Source organism: Capsicum annuum, chromosome 7, assembly GCF_002878395.1.
Source record: "Capsicum annuum cultivar UCD-10X-F1 chromosome 7, UCD10Xv1.1, whole genome shotgun sequence".
Classification (NCBI taxonomy): Eukaryota; Viridiplantae; Streptophyta; class Magnoliopsida; order Solanales; family Solanaceae; genus Capsicum; species Capsicum annuum.
The window spans coordinates 135,842,737-135,857,851 of NC_061117.1; the positions used below are offsets into that span (position 1 = coordinate 135,842,737).

The following is a 15,115-nucleotide window of genomic DNA, read 5'->3' on the forward strand; positions in this document are numbered from 1 at the left end:
GATCTCCCTAACCTAAAATCAATGTTTCAAAGATGATGGCACTATAATAATTCTCATCCAAGATTGTTTACTAGGATTTTTTGTCCAAGACCAATTCCTTAACAACTTAAGCTCCAAAATAGGAAAATGAACATAAAATCCAATCAAGTTGTCTGATAATCAAATTGACAGCTCCAATAAGTCATAAATTACCTGTAGCTACTATGAGAAGGCTCAAAATACTGGATACATATAGAAATCAAGAAAATAATTTGGAGGGTCACCACACTCTCTTTTCATGCCATTTTTCTAATAAACATGATTTCATTCTTTAAATTTTTTACTCAAAAAACTACTCCCTCTATCCTTTATTAGTTGATTATCTTACTAAAAATAGTTATCCCATATTAGTTGGCCACCTTACTAAATCAAGAAAATATTAATTAAATTTTTTATATGTTATCATTTTCTTTAATAAAAAGGCCATTTATTAGAAATAAAATAAGCCCATTGCTTGATCTAGTAAAAAAAATAGACCAAACCAAGCCAATAGTAAATACAAAAATTGGGTCCAAAACTAGAAAAAAAACAAAACATAGAAGCTTGAAAGTAAATTAACAAAACACAAACAACAGCTACATAAGTCTTCTCTTTTTCATCATTATCTATCGGAACCTAAAGCTGCTCTTAGTGTCAAGTCGAGCTAAAGATAGGTTTGTCATGGTATGAAGAAACTCAAGATCTATAAAAAGTATATATTTTGGATGATTTCATCATACAAGGCATTTTCAAGTCTCATAAATGCCATTAAATTATTCCAAGCAAAGACATCTTCAGCTCCTCTCTCCACAGGTCTATGTTTCTTTGACTCAGTATCAGCTACTCTTCACCAGCTCTATCACCAACCTTATCAGGTCTCTTTCTTTTGTTAAAGTCCCAATATTGCAGTATTTTAGTCTCATAGATTCCCTGAGCTTTCTAATGTAAATTTTTATTTTGGTAGGTTGAACTCATCCCCAACATCTCCATTTGTCTACAAGGAACCACGACTCTTCTGTAAGGTATTTTCCCTTTTGCACTCATGTTATGTTTCCTCTTCATGATGTGTTAATGTTTCGTTATTTATGAAAGTAATTCTCAACATGATGATTTTTCCTTGCCTATTTTCCTACATTGATTTATTGATTTTCTTGATCCTATATGCTTTATCTTTTTTCCTAGTATCATTGCTCATGACATCTCATATTGTTGAAACCTTTATTTAGAAACCTTCTGATTCTAAGATTTGGCACCTAACTTGTCCATATTTAGATTGTCTTTTCATCTCCTGGAATATCCTGCATTGTTAGGTAAATTACTCTATTTGTACCTGCAAATAAAAACCTGGTTAGCAAGAAAATCTACAAGCTTCTTGCCCTCCCAATATATATGCTCCACCGCTACATCCACATTCCTTATTAGAGCCATGATTCTCTTTATTTCCACAACAATACACCAAGATACCTCCTATATTGCATCCAAAATTCTTCTTATTAATAAGAAATGAGTCTATAATACGGAAGTAATTTTGTTGAACACAATAGTCCAGTCAGTGTCTTAGTGCTAAAACTTCAGCAACTAAGTTGGTATTCTCTCCAAATTTAATTCCCTAAGCATAATTTAGGTTCCCAACATCAGCCTTTATACAAATTCTCTTGAGCTAGGTTTTGGTTTCCGTTAGATGCTCCATCAGAATTATTCTTAAAAGATTTTAGTGAAGAAAATTTCTAGTAAACCATCTTACACAAAATTCTAAGGGTATAATTCTCCAAAAATTTCACCAAATGTATCCATGAGGAAGGAAGATTCTTAAGCCATGGAAAAGTACATCTAGCCATATAAAAATATTTTTGCTTATCTCCTATCTCATGCTAGTATATGACATCCTTCTTTCATGTTTAATAGAGTTTCTTTTTTTCCCAATCTACCAAAGAATGAACGTGGGAGCAACTTTACATATTGGTTTCAATTTTGGTGCTACTTCCTTATTCCACCATTTGTAAATAGTATCTTTTACTTGAAGAAATGGTCCATCCATCCCTGCACCTGCAACAAACTAATTCCAAATGTTACTAGGTATTCTATATGACATGAATAAATGTTCAACGGATTTCTGTACACCCTCAGCACAGCACAACAAACAATATTCTGTTACTCTACTGTTGATCAGAACTTTTCCAACTGGAAGTCAATTCTTAAACAACCTCCATAAAATATTTATTTGAAAAGCTCTTGAGTCACTCCCCTTTGTCTCAAGCATTCCCAGGAAGAACTAATGTTGAACTTGTCAACATCCACCAAGGCTTATCCTATTCCTCATTCTGCATAACACAATTCGTATTCTTGATTAAGTGATTACATACCTCTTCTGTGAAAATATTCTACATTACTTCCATATTCCATTCTCCATTACTAAATAATTGACCCACCTCCTCCAACTGATAATCATATTCCTTGTTAATAGGCACTACATAGTAAAGTGCACCTAAGTGTGTCAAATTAGCATACTACACACTAGATGGACCAGATTTTAGGCTCTCACCATATATCTTGATCAAGTATGTCTCTAGCTTCAAGCATGTACTTTCAATTCTTTGATCTTTCCTTCCATTCAACCATATAAGGTCTCTATTTTTGTAGTATTTACTCCACATAAAGTTAGTTCATAAAGTTTCTTGATTTCTAAAAATCCTTCATAGTTTTACAAGTAAGACTTTAAAAACATCAATTAAGGATCTAAAATACAAATCTTCGTCTTATTTAGGAATGCATATATCTGACCCGACCACGTAATGCTTGTTTCTCCATGTCTTTGTAAAATTTTGTAAGAATCTTGTAAAAAATCTATATAAATTATATAGAACACACTTTGGAGAATTTATGATAGATAAAAGATATACAAGGATACTATTCAACATATTATTGATTAACATAACCTTACCACCAAATAAGAGTATCTTCCCTTTCCAAGCTTGTAATTTATTGTGTACCTTTTTATTAATTCAACAAAATGAACCTTTTCTTATTTGCATGTTCAATTAGGCATCTTAGATATATTAAAGTGAATATACCTCTACTAAATCTAGTAATTTCTTCCACCTTCCTAATTAGAGCATGAGTAGTTTTATGATACACAATAAAAGCACCCTTCTCCTTATTAATCAATTGAAAAGGTTGTGCCTCATTATCCCAAGGAATATCCATAATCATCTATAAGCAATATTTTTTAGCAGAGGCAAAAATAATAGTATCATAAACATAGGCTAAATGGACAATATCATCACACTACTTTGGAAAAACAAAACTGTTAAACTCAATGTAATTATATAAAGAGTTTAAGACTCTAGTTAGCACTTCTACTGATAAAATAAAAAATAGCAGGGGACGATGGGTATCCTTGTTTCTCTCTTCTTGCAAAATGAAAAATTCATATGCCTGCCTATTAATAAGACTAAAATATCAGTTGTTAGCAACCAATCTTCAAATCATATCAACCACTCAAGAATCAAACTCCATATTCTCAAATACCTTGATTAAGAATTGTCAGCTAACGCTATCATAGGCCTTCATCACATAAGGTTTAATCATAATATTTGTTGGATTTCTCCTTATTTTAATATCTAAAATCATCTCTTAAGAAACATAACATTTTCTATGATACTCTTGCCCTTTTCAAACCCTGACTGATTCCTTGAAATGAGAATAGGTAATAGATCTTCTAACCTATCATGCTTCACTCTTGAATCTGTTAAGAAAATTAATCAAACTTATTGTTCTTATTTCATAGATAGTTTGCGTAATGTCTGTTTTAGGCAATAAAACCGGGTGTGTATGAGTAACTAATTTGGAAAGAGTATTGCCTTTTACAAAAATCCACTACTTTAAAAATGTCCCCTCTCACTATTTGCCAGCAACTCTGAAAAAAGTGACAGTATATCCATGTTGACGACTAGAACTATATTTTTAAAGGTCAAACACCACTTTCTTGACCTCCTCCATAATTGGGTTGGTATTTATGGAAATATTCATCTCCAATAATCAAAGAATGTAATGTGGCAGCAATGGGAGCTTTGCATTACCAATATTGTTTGTAAACTAATCCTGGACAAAAGAAGCTACCTCTGTAGCCACCTGTTCATCACCCTCAACCTAATGTCCATCAGCCTTCATAATTTTGCTTACAAATATTTTCTCCCTCCTGTTTACTAGACTATGAAAAAATTTAGATTCTTCTCTCCTTTTGAAAACTACTAAATACCTACTTTTTGTCTTCAAAATTCTTCTTCATAATGAATATATTTCTTCAATTCTGCCTATGCCCTCTGTAAAACCACTCTAATTTCTGCAGATGATTCTTCTTCAAAAAGATCTTTTCCTTAATTACTCTAATGATAATCTACCTAAATATATAACCAAAACTTTCTCTACTCAAGATAGTCAATGTAGTCTTAGTTCTTTTAAACTTTTCCTTTAGGCTAATAAATATGTTAGAGCTCTCTGATATATATCTAGCTTGACCTCACCATTTTTTGAAAATCTTCCTTTTAAACTTAAAATTTTAAAAATCTTAAAGGTTTTCTGACACAAGTCGATTGATTCTCATGAGAAAGCAATAATGAGGCACGGTAAGAGCCACTCCTAGCAAAATTCTCATTTTCCACAAAAACATTAATGCCTAAAAAGGCTTGATTCACCGTCAGTCTATCTAATCTTTTGAAAAATGCACTCACTATCAGCTCTTCCATTCCACCAAGTAAATAACTACCCTTGAAGTTGATGTCAAAAAGCTCACAAGAGTTAACACAAAATTCTAAGTCCTCGTATTCTTATGGATATACTAAACAAAAAAAATTGTTATTCATCACTCAGAATGATATTAAAATCACCTACCACCAATAAGGGAAGTCTTATATTCATGCTAAGATTATATATGTCATCCAAAAGACTAACCCTCTCTTACGTATCAAATTTATACACTAAGGTAGTGATTAGAGACTACGTAGATTCCTGATAATCCAATTTTAGTGGCAACTGCTACTCTAAATCTAATAACATACCTACCTATACATGCTCTTGAACAAATACTCAAATCTTTCTATTCTAATTATAATTAGCATAATTCATCCCCAACCTTCTCTTGAAATCTTGAAAATGTTTCATTAATGCGATAATTGAGACCTTGTGATATTTTGTATATTTGAACTCAGTGAAATGAATTTTAGGTCCTCATAGATCTTACATTCCAAACCAATACTTTCATCTTCATTTGTAAATTGATTTCACATTTCTTACATAGTTATCCCTTGTAGGCTTCTATTATTCTTAGTGTTGTCAGATTTAGAAATTGATTATGGTGACACACCAATACTATTCATAGCCTGATTTTCTTTTTTTGAAAACTATCTTCTTCCTTATTTTCTACTGGATCTATATGTTGGACAATCTTAGCATTACCTACTCCATCCTTAATCTGATGAGACATTAAATCATGCATTGTCTTAACAAGAGAAATTATTTTACATGACTCAGTTGCTTCAGATACCACTGATACATCCTACCTAGTGGATGCTTCAACAAATTTTTAAAAGGTAATTTTGGCTAACATTCCTTTGCTTCCTCCGTAGTTTCAGAAGTATTTGAACTACCAATTTTCAAAGGTTCTTAATAGATAGCCTTTACCAATCTTATAGATCTTGATTAATCTAAATAAGAGAATTATTCACATTTTTCTATTCAGTGGTTATGTTTATTTAAGGTGACTACTATACTCCATCATCCTACTGATGTACCAATTGTTAATCATCTTATATAATGCGCAATTCCACACTTGATGCTTCCTTGGTTTCTGTTGATTCATCTTCTCATTTTTCGTGTTATGATGGCTTAAAACTTGTACTACTTTCATTGTTATGCTTATTTGTTTCATCTCCTGTATGTTTCATTTGGTCTTGATCAATGCCTTTCTATTCTTTTTGACTTTGTATTTGCTGTGAAGCCTTATTAACTTGTTCATCCGTTTCTTTATCTGCCTCTTTTTTGGTGTTTTTATGGTCATTTGTATCATTTGTTCCCCTACTATCATTCCCTTTTTCTTGCAACACATCAAAGGGATTCGTAGAATTGAGTCCTTTACAGGTGAAGTCGCCTCCACTGTAGATTCACTCATTACTTTGTATTTATCTATCCTGAACCTTCTATTTGTAGGATTCCACGTTGCTAGAACCACCTTTCCATTTATATATCTTCTTTGAACTAGAAAATTATTTCTTTCCTCCTTGCAGTTTACTTTCTCTTACATTTCTATCACCCGTTTTTTTAGCTGTGGGTGTAAACTCCTATATTTCGTCTCTTCATGTCCTTGAGTTTACTAGTGTTACAATATTTGGGCATCATGTCATATTGAATCCTTATTGATTGCACCATTGTTTCATTAGTCTTATTGTTTACTACTTCAACCTCAGCACAATTCGACAACGTTGCTGTTAAGTCAACTTGTACTTTTACTCTCGCATAACTAGGGTTTGTTTTATTGATGGTAGCCATATCAATTTGAATTGGTTTCCCAACTATAGATGCCAGTGATAAAATAAACCCTTTACAAAAAACACAGGAATAAGATTAGGAAAGGAAATTTAAGTCATTTCTTGTGTGATCTTCACATCATGTTTAAAACTGGCATCATATATGAGCGGTCTCATTTCATAAGCCACTCCATCTTTTGTATTAATATATTTACATAATCCTCCATTACGCTGAACCTCATCAATATATGTCTGTTTCTTTAAAGTCCAATTTAACAATCACCTTTGACCTTGCATTGTTTAGGGATTTGAACTCTAAGATCTTTCAATTCTGGCCATCCATATGAAAAATTTTCAATTACTGCAAGTTGCAATTCTTCAATTACATTCATCTTTTGCACCTCTTCTTCTGCCCGCTTAACTTTTGGAACGCTATTATTTTATTCTACAAGTTTCATGGTAATTGAAGGTAGCAGTCTCTCCTTACCTTGTTGCACATTATTATTAGGATTTATTAAGTCGGCAAATTTTAACTTATTTGCATTCACATCCTCCAAATCCTTTAAATCCTCCTAGGCAAAACACTAGGTACTACAGGCAAAGTAGGATTCTTAGGAGAATTTGGGTGGTATAGCTCTGGAAAGATTGTTGGTGATGTGAGAGAAAATTTCTGCCTAGTTCCGTCAGGCTGACTAGTGGCTGGACCTAGCCATGACAGTGATAGCAGCTAGTATTTAGTAGGTTCTTACGAGAAGGAGCAGCTAGAAATGAGAACTTTGTATTATTACTGTTGCAATTAATTCTTTTTAAAAGTGCTCATCTTTTTTTATAAAGTTTTCAAGCAGTTTTTTATGGGAAAATTAGTAAACTTACCTTCTTATTTATGATTTATTAACATGTGTGTAAGGAGAAAAATAACCAACTAATATGGGACGATGTATCTTTTAATGTTCATATCTTCAGATCAATTTTTGTTTATGTTTCAAAATTTTCGCCCAAAGAACGACGAGAAGAATCAAATACCATAAGTTTGTATAAATTTATGTGTGCAAATAGGGATTCCAAATTTCCAAAATTGAAGTTGTAAAAGGGTCCACCATTGATGTCCATTAAAAGCTTCAAGCTTTGAATTCATTATGCAGGTTTTACGAATTTGTGGTTTTATTTGGATTGGTCCTTTTTGGAAATAATTAAAATATCGTTCAAAACTCATATTTCCATTTTGAGGGAGATAGGCAAGTTTAGAATTGATTTTAGGAGAAAATATTAAAGTTTGAAGAAGACAAAGTCTCATAATTATATCACGATTGTAGTAGATTTGTATAAAAATTGTTTTAGACTTGTTTCATAATTGTATTAGAATCGTATTAAAATCATGGACACTACATTTATTATACATAATGAAGACGTCAGTCCTTTATTAGTGATACCAACCAAAACAATTCCACCTCCATTCATACTCACATACTTTTCGCATTCCCATATTTTACTATTGACTTTAAGCAAGAAAATTATTGCGATAATTTATAGCACTTATAATGCTTCTATAATACTCAATAAATTATAATACATATTGCAGACATCATTATATTTTTAATGATGCCTTCGAGAACAATTCATAAGATATATATACAAGCACAATTTATGAATAACATATAATACATATTGCAGACACCACTCCTTTACTCCTTTCTTATAGTACAGATACCATACATTTATAATATGGTCTGCAGTATGTATTATAAATGTATTATTCATGAATTATTCTTGTTTATATTCATAACTAGTAATTATCTCTAATATTTAATCTTTAATATATCAAAAGATTCAAGGGACTTAAAAATATTATTTGAATTTTTATCCTTTATTTAAAGTTTTCGCTTTAGATAAAATCATCTTTTTACTATTTTCTTTCGTTATTATTTTATTAAATTAAGGACCCCTACAATATATGGGAAGAGAATATTTACTATAATAAATATATATAAAAAATTGATCTTCCTAAACATATGGCAAGTAAACTCCTCTTTATATGAAAAGTTAAAACTTAAAATAACCTTAAATAATTTTAGTCCTTCTTAAAAGTAATTAATAGTCCTTAGCTTTCCCTAAATATAAAAAATCCTTTAAAATTTTATAATTGGGAAAAAATTCCTAAAATTTTTTCATCTTAAATATACTCCACGTTTTTCTATTTTTCTTTTATAAAAAATAAAGCTTTTATAATCCGAACAAAAAATCTTTCTCTAAATATAGCAAAGTGGATCCCTTTTATTTTTCTAAATAAAGAATTGTATAATTGGGAAAAAAATTCTTCCATCTCAGGTATACTCCACGTTGATTTTTTTTTTTTTTTAAATCTTTTATAATCTGAAAAAAATATAGTAACACCATTATAAATATGTTTGATGTGTTATAATGAATGTCTACTTTATTTCTTTTAGGCCGGTTAGTTACTTTAAGGCCAAGTTACTTTAGATAATTTTTTTGATATGAAGGTATGGAGGTCTTGTGTGCTAGGTTTCTCCTCTTTCTAAGAGGTTTGTTAGGGTCAAATTTAAATATTGTTTCAAGAAAATATTGAGAATTTTAGTTGTATGTGTCTAGAATTGAGAACCTTCGACTCCCAATTCTAAAGTAATTATTTCTCGAGTAGTTGGTAAAAGAACCTATTTGTTTCATAGTTTGTCTTGCTTTGATTTAGATTTTGATCATTAGCAATTCAAGTTTTGTATTACATGACTTGGGATAAATATGAAGCACACGTTCACACAGACTAGATAACTAAAATATACATATTCAAATATATAATTCTTTTAATTAGGGATTGTAAATTCAGCCAAATTAATTTGATCCGATCAAATTTTATTGGGTTGGGCATGGGCTATATTGAATATGAGTTATTTTTGAGTAAAACTTATCTTAAGGGATAGGACATTGGGTGGCCCATAGGAAAAATAATGCAGGAAATTGCATGTCATAGATCCAAATATGGGTGACTTTAGATATTTGATCCTAATAAGAAATCTCTTTAAAAAATGATCTTTCTTAATTTTTAAGTATAGTACAAGTATCATTTTGCCCTTATACACCTCAAATATATTTTTTAAACTTTTCATACTTATTTGTCTCTCAAATTTTATTTTTTATTATTTTCACTTTTTATTTGTTTATTTAATTTTATTATTCTATTTTTTATTATTTTCACTGTTAATTTTTTCCTTTAATTTTATTTTCATGTTTTAATTCATTTGTCTTAACCTTTATTTTTTTTTCTATTTTTTTCTCAAGCATTATCTATTTCTTTTTTTTTTCCTTTCTTTAATTCATTTGTCTTTAACCTTTATTTTTCTTTTATTTTTGATTTTTATCAGTTTTTTTTCCTCATTTTTCTCAAACTTTATTTTTATTTTTTCCTCTCATTTTTTATTTTCTCAAATTTTTAAGTTCTTCACTCTTTTCTTAATCATTATTTTTACTGCCTTTTTTTCTCACTCTCTTTTTTATTTTTCTATTTTGTTTGATCATCTTTTTCTTTTTTCAGTTCTCCTTTTTTCCCTCATTTTTTTCAAACTTTATTTTTATTTTTCCTCTTATTTTTATTTTTCTCAATTTTTTTAATTCTTCGCTTTTTTCTTGATCTTTATTTTGTTTCTATCCTTTTTTTCTCAATCTTTTTTTATTTTTTTATTTTGTCTGATTGATTTTTTCTTTCTCAACTTCTATTATATTTTGCTAATAAATAAAAAATTATATAATCCGCAATTTTATCTTCTTTTTTTTACATCAAAGAAAATTTAAGGGCATGAATTATTGTTACGAAGTTCTTTAAAAATTCTTGAGATAAGTCCTGTCTCTAAGGTGAGAGTTGTAGAATATCTCATAAATAAAAGCATAATGTGACAGTGTCAACTCTTGTCCGTGGGAGGCAAGAGTTGTAGAACATCCCATAAATGAAGACATAACAATGTAGTGTCAACTTTTGCCCGTGGAGCATAATTTGTAATTTGAAAGTCTGAGCTAAGTCTTGCCTCTAAGGCAAGAGTTGTAGAACATCTCATAAATGAAGACATAATGTGGTAGTATCAACTCTTTCCCGTGGGGCATAATTTATAGTTTGAAAGTCCTTGAGCTAAGTCTTATCTCTAAGACAATAGTTGTAGAACATCTCATAAATGAAAATATAACATGGTAGAGTCAACTTTTGCTCACGGGGCATAATTTGTAGTTTGAAAGTCCTTGAGCTAATTAAGTCTTTCCTCTAAGGCAAAAGTTGTAGAACATATCATAAATGAAAACATAAAGTGGTAGTGTCAACTCTTGCCCGCGGGACATAATTTGTAGTTTGAGAGTCCTTGAACTATGTCTTGCCTCTAAGACAATAGTTTTAGAACATCTCATAAATGAAAATATAACGTGACAGAGTCAAGTCTTGTCCATGGGGCATAATTTGTAGTTTGAAAATCCTTGAGCTAATTAAGTCTTGCCTTTTAGTCAATAGTTGTAGAACATGTCATAAATGAAAACATAACGTGGTAAAGTCAACTCTTGTCCATGGGGCATAATTTGTAGTTTGAAAATCTTTGAGCCAAGTCTTGACTCTAAGGTAATAGTTGCAGAACATCTTATAAATGAAAATATAACGTGTCCTCTAAGGCAAGAATTGTAGAACATCTCATAAATGAAAAAATAATGCGGTAGAGTCAACTCTTGCTCGTGGGGCATAATTTGTTATTTGAGAGTCCTTGAGCTAAGTATTGCCTCTAAGGCAATAGTTGTAGAATATCTCATAAATAAAAATATAATATGTAGAGTCAACTCTTGCCCAAGGGACATAATTTATTATTTGAAAGTCCTTGAGCTAAGTCTTTCCTCTAAGACTATAGTTGTAGAACATCTCATAAATGGAAACGTAACGTGGTAGAGTCAACTCTTTCCTGTAGAACATAATTTTTTGTTTGAAAGTCCCTGCGCTAAGTCTTGTCTCTAAGACAATAGTTGTAGAACATCTCATAAATCAAAATACAATGTGGTAGCATCGACTCTTGCCCATGAAACATAGCTTGTTGTTTGAAAGTCCTAGAGCTAAGTCTTGCCTCTAAGGCAATAGTTGTAGAACATCTCATAAATTAAAACATAACGTGGTAGAGTCAACTCTTGCCTATGGGATTTAATTTATTGTTTGAAAGTTCCTGAGCTAAGTCTTTTCTCTAAGGTAAAAGTTATAAAACATCTCATAAATCAAAATTCAGTGTGGTAGTGTCGACTCTTGCTCATGAAACATAACTTGTTGGTTGAAAGTAATAAGTCTTGCCTGTACAATGTAGTAGTGTCAACTCTTACCCATGAAACGTAGCTTATTGTTCGAAGTCGTAAGTCTTATCTTTATAATGTGATAGTGTCAACTCTTACTCATGAGATGTAACTTGAATGGAAGAAATAGAAGAAAAGAACAAAAATAATAAAAATTGCGGAAAAGGAAGAAAATGAAAAAAAATTAAAAAATAAAAATCAAAGAAAATGTAGAAGTTGAGAGAGAATAGGAAAAAAATAAAGGTTGATAAAAAAAGAAAGACTAAATAAAAATAAAGGTTGAGAAAAATTTAAAAAGAAAAAAAATCAAAGAAAAATTTAAAAAGTTTTTCTTTTGATAAAAGTAGACATTGAAAGGTGTAAAGAAAAAAAAGTAAGGATTGAGAAAAAATAAAAAGAACAAAAAAAAAAGAGGAAATAAAATATAAAAAATAAAAATAGAAAAAAGAAAAAAAAAAGAAGTTGAAAGAAAAAAGTAAGGGTTGAGAAAATTAAAAATAAAAAGAGAATAAAAAAATAAAAATCAAAGTAAAATTAAAAAGAGAAAAATAAAAGTTGAAAGATATAAATATGAAATTGTTATCCATTATGAGGATTATTTATGTAATTTACTGCATTGATCAGGGGTAATTTTGTTCGAAAAATATTAGTTAATAGGTAAAAATTATTTTAAGGAAGCTTTTTTATTTGAGGCTAAAATTTGAAAGCCACCCCAATTTGGATCTATTTTTCAGATTCACCCTAGATAATGCCCCAAGTTTTACCCATATCCCAAGGTAAGTAGTTTAGACCCCAAATAATAACAACTTAATGTCAATTTTCCTTTCTCACTCTCTCCCTCTTTTGCCTCTCTCACCACTCTCTCCCCTATCCCTTAACCCCCTTTTTCTCCCCCTCTCTTAGTTGGGCATTGAGAAAATTTGAAGATAAGGCTACTGGAAAATGGATAAGTATATAGTTGGAGAGTCCTACACTCAAAAAACACTATCAACATTCTTTTGTTGACTTTATATTCCCTGAATTTCAGATCACATTAATACTATCTCAATTAAATTATGACAAAATGAATTATTGGACCCTTGTACTTGTTCGAGTTTGTAATATAAACACCTCTACTTAGCCCTATGTCATCTAAATCATTCAACCCATCAAAACACAAAATTTTAAATCCTTTTTTGAATACTTCGTTGAGCTTGTTGCCCAAATGATAACACATAATTTAAAAATTAATGCCTAAATAACACCTAAAAAGTGACATGGAATAGTGTTAAAAATCTCAGAGAACTTTTCATTTTCTTATTCTTATTTTTTCATATAGGCACCCATACTTTACACTTTTACACTTTCACCATTGTTTCCACTTAATTCTTCGACTGTTCTTGTTGTTTTTATTCGATTTCCAAGCTATTTATGTAAGTTTATCAACTTATTATACTAATTATTGTATGTTCGAGTTTGTTTATTAGTTTTTGTTCGTGTTATTTTGTCACTTGTATGATTTTATCGGTTAAAACTATTTTTGTTAGAATTTTTGGGATTTTTTCTTTATTTCGTGTCTAATGATAGTAATGTTATCCTTTAATGACATATTTTTTTATTTTTATTATATTCTAGAATCCTTTTGTAAAATCACAATTTTGACTAAAATTATTAGTTTTTAAAAATATCTTGGGTATTGTATGCATCAGTGGTCTGTAGGGACATATCAAACATATGGAGAAGAATCTTGACACCTTTTTGCTTTAAAATTATGACTTTTTAATTCGAACTTTAAAAATTAGGACTTTATGTATGTATTTTGTACAAATTGACTAATTGTATGTGTTTTCTTGTCACTTTACAAGCATGCTAAGTAATAATTTCAATAATAATGACACTTCAATTTCACTATGGGTGTTGGTTTTTGTCAGAACCTGAGAAAATGTATGCCAATGGGATTTATAATCTTGAAAAGATTAGAATAGATGTAGGTGAGTGGCATATAATGTTGTTCCAGAAATTAGTACTAGAATTTGATATTGAAAAGATTGAAATGTTTGGATGTAGAGTTAACTAAAAGGGTGGTTATTGCATGTTAAATACCGATGTTTATGTTTTATGGTTTCTTAATAATCTGAAGGGTGGAGACTTTTTGATGTATGTGTGGTACATCAAATTAGTGTACCTTTGGATAAAAATAAAGTGAGACTTGCCAAAAAATTATCCTTAAAAATAGGATAGCCAAGTGTCCACAAGTCTAAGTCTGATGTGACACCCCGACCCTTATTTCTAATTTATAATGGTGATCCATTAGCCCCTGCGCCTTTAATTGAAATTATAGAGATGATGTGTTTTACCTCAACCATTTGATGAAAATAAAAATTTTAATTTTTATAAATATCACCCTCCTAGGTTAGATAAAGGGTAAGAGAAGGTTTTTGTTAAGTGTGTTTCTTTAGAAGACTTAGATGAGGGTCAAGGTATTGACTTCTCTTCATATCACTTTTAAACTTCTGATTCTGATGTAGATCTAGATAACCATGATTCTGATTCTTATTCACTCTATGATTTAATGGAAATGTTAATGATTTAAGTGATTTGGAGGAGTTGCTTTAAGTTAGACAGTCCAACATCTAACATAATAAATAAAAGGATAATAAGGTGAATCTAGATGAGATAACGTCTGGTCCTATAGGTATATATAATGGTTTTGAAGACATTATATAATAAGAGGGGAATATATGAAAGTATATTGGATGGGAATAACCCTTATTTTGGTAGCTCAAATCCTGGTAGTGACAGTAGTGAAGATGAAGGAGATCCTATTGATACTGATGAAGTGGTAGATCTACTACCTAGAAATTTAACTACTAAGATTTACTTCGAACCAACTATAAAAAAGATCTTATTTTAGTTGTCTATGGTCTTTTTGATATATATTGAGTTTAAGGAGGCACTGCACACTTACTCAATTCAGAATGGTGGGAATCTTAAGTTGAAATCTAATGAAAAGAAAAGATTAAGGTCAAAGTGTAAGAATAAAGATTGTCCTTGGGTAATTCTTGGAAGTCTTGATAGTAGCATTAAAAATTTTGGTGTGAAGACATGCATTCCTATTCACAAATATTGTCAAAGGATAAGAAACAAGATGTGCGACACAATGTGGATTATTGAGCATTACAAGGTCAAAATTATGAGCCTTCAATCAAATTAGATTAGATTTAAGATCTTTCAAGGAAGGAGTATGGGTTATAAGTTAGTACAATAACCTATAGAAAGGAAAA

At 30.4% G+C, this 15,115-nt stretch overlaps 1 protein-coding gene across 1 annotated transcript in view; it reads left to right on the forward strand.

Annotated features, from left to right (window-relative positions):
• The first annotated feature begins 552 nt into the window (after positions 1-552).
• The window catches only part of LOC107877993, a 56,577-nt gene continuing 42,014 nt past the window's right edge, over positions 553-15,115 (forward strand). The window contains exons 1-2 of the mRNA XM_016724825.2: positions 553-893; positions 983-1,040. Of these exons, the coding sequence (XP_016580311.1) occupies positions 781-893; positions 983-1,040 (171 nt within the window). The 5' untranslated portion in view covers positions 553-780. The remainder of the gene's footprint in view (positions 894-982; positions 1,041-15,115) is intronic.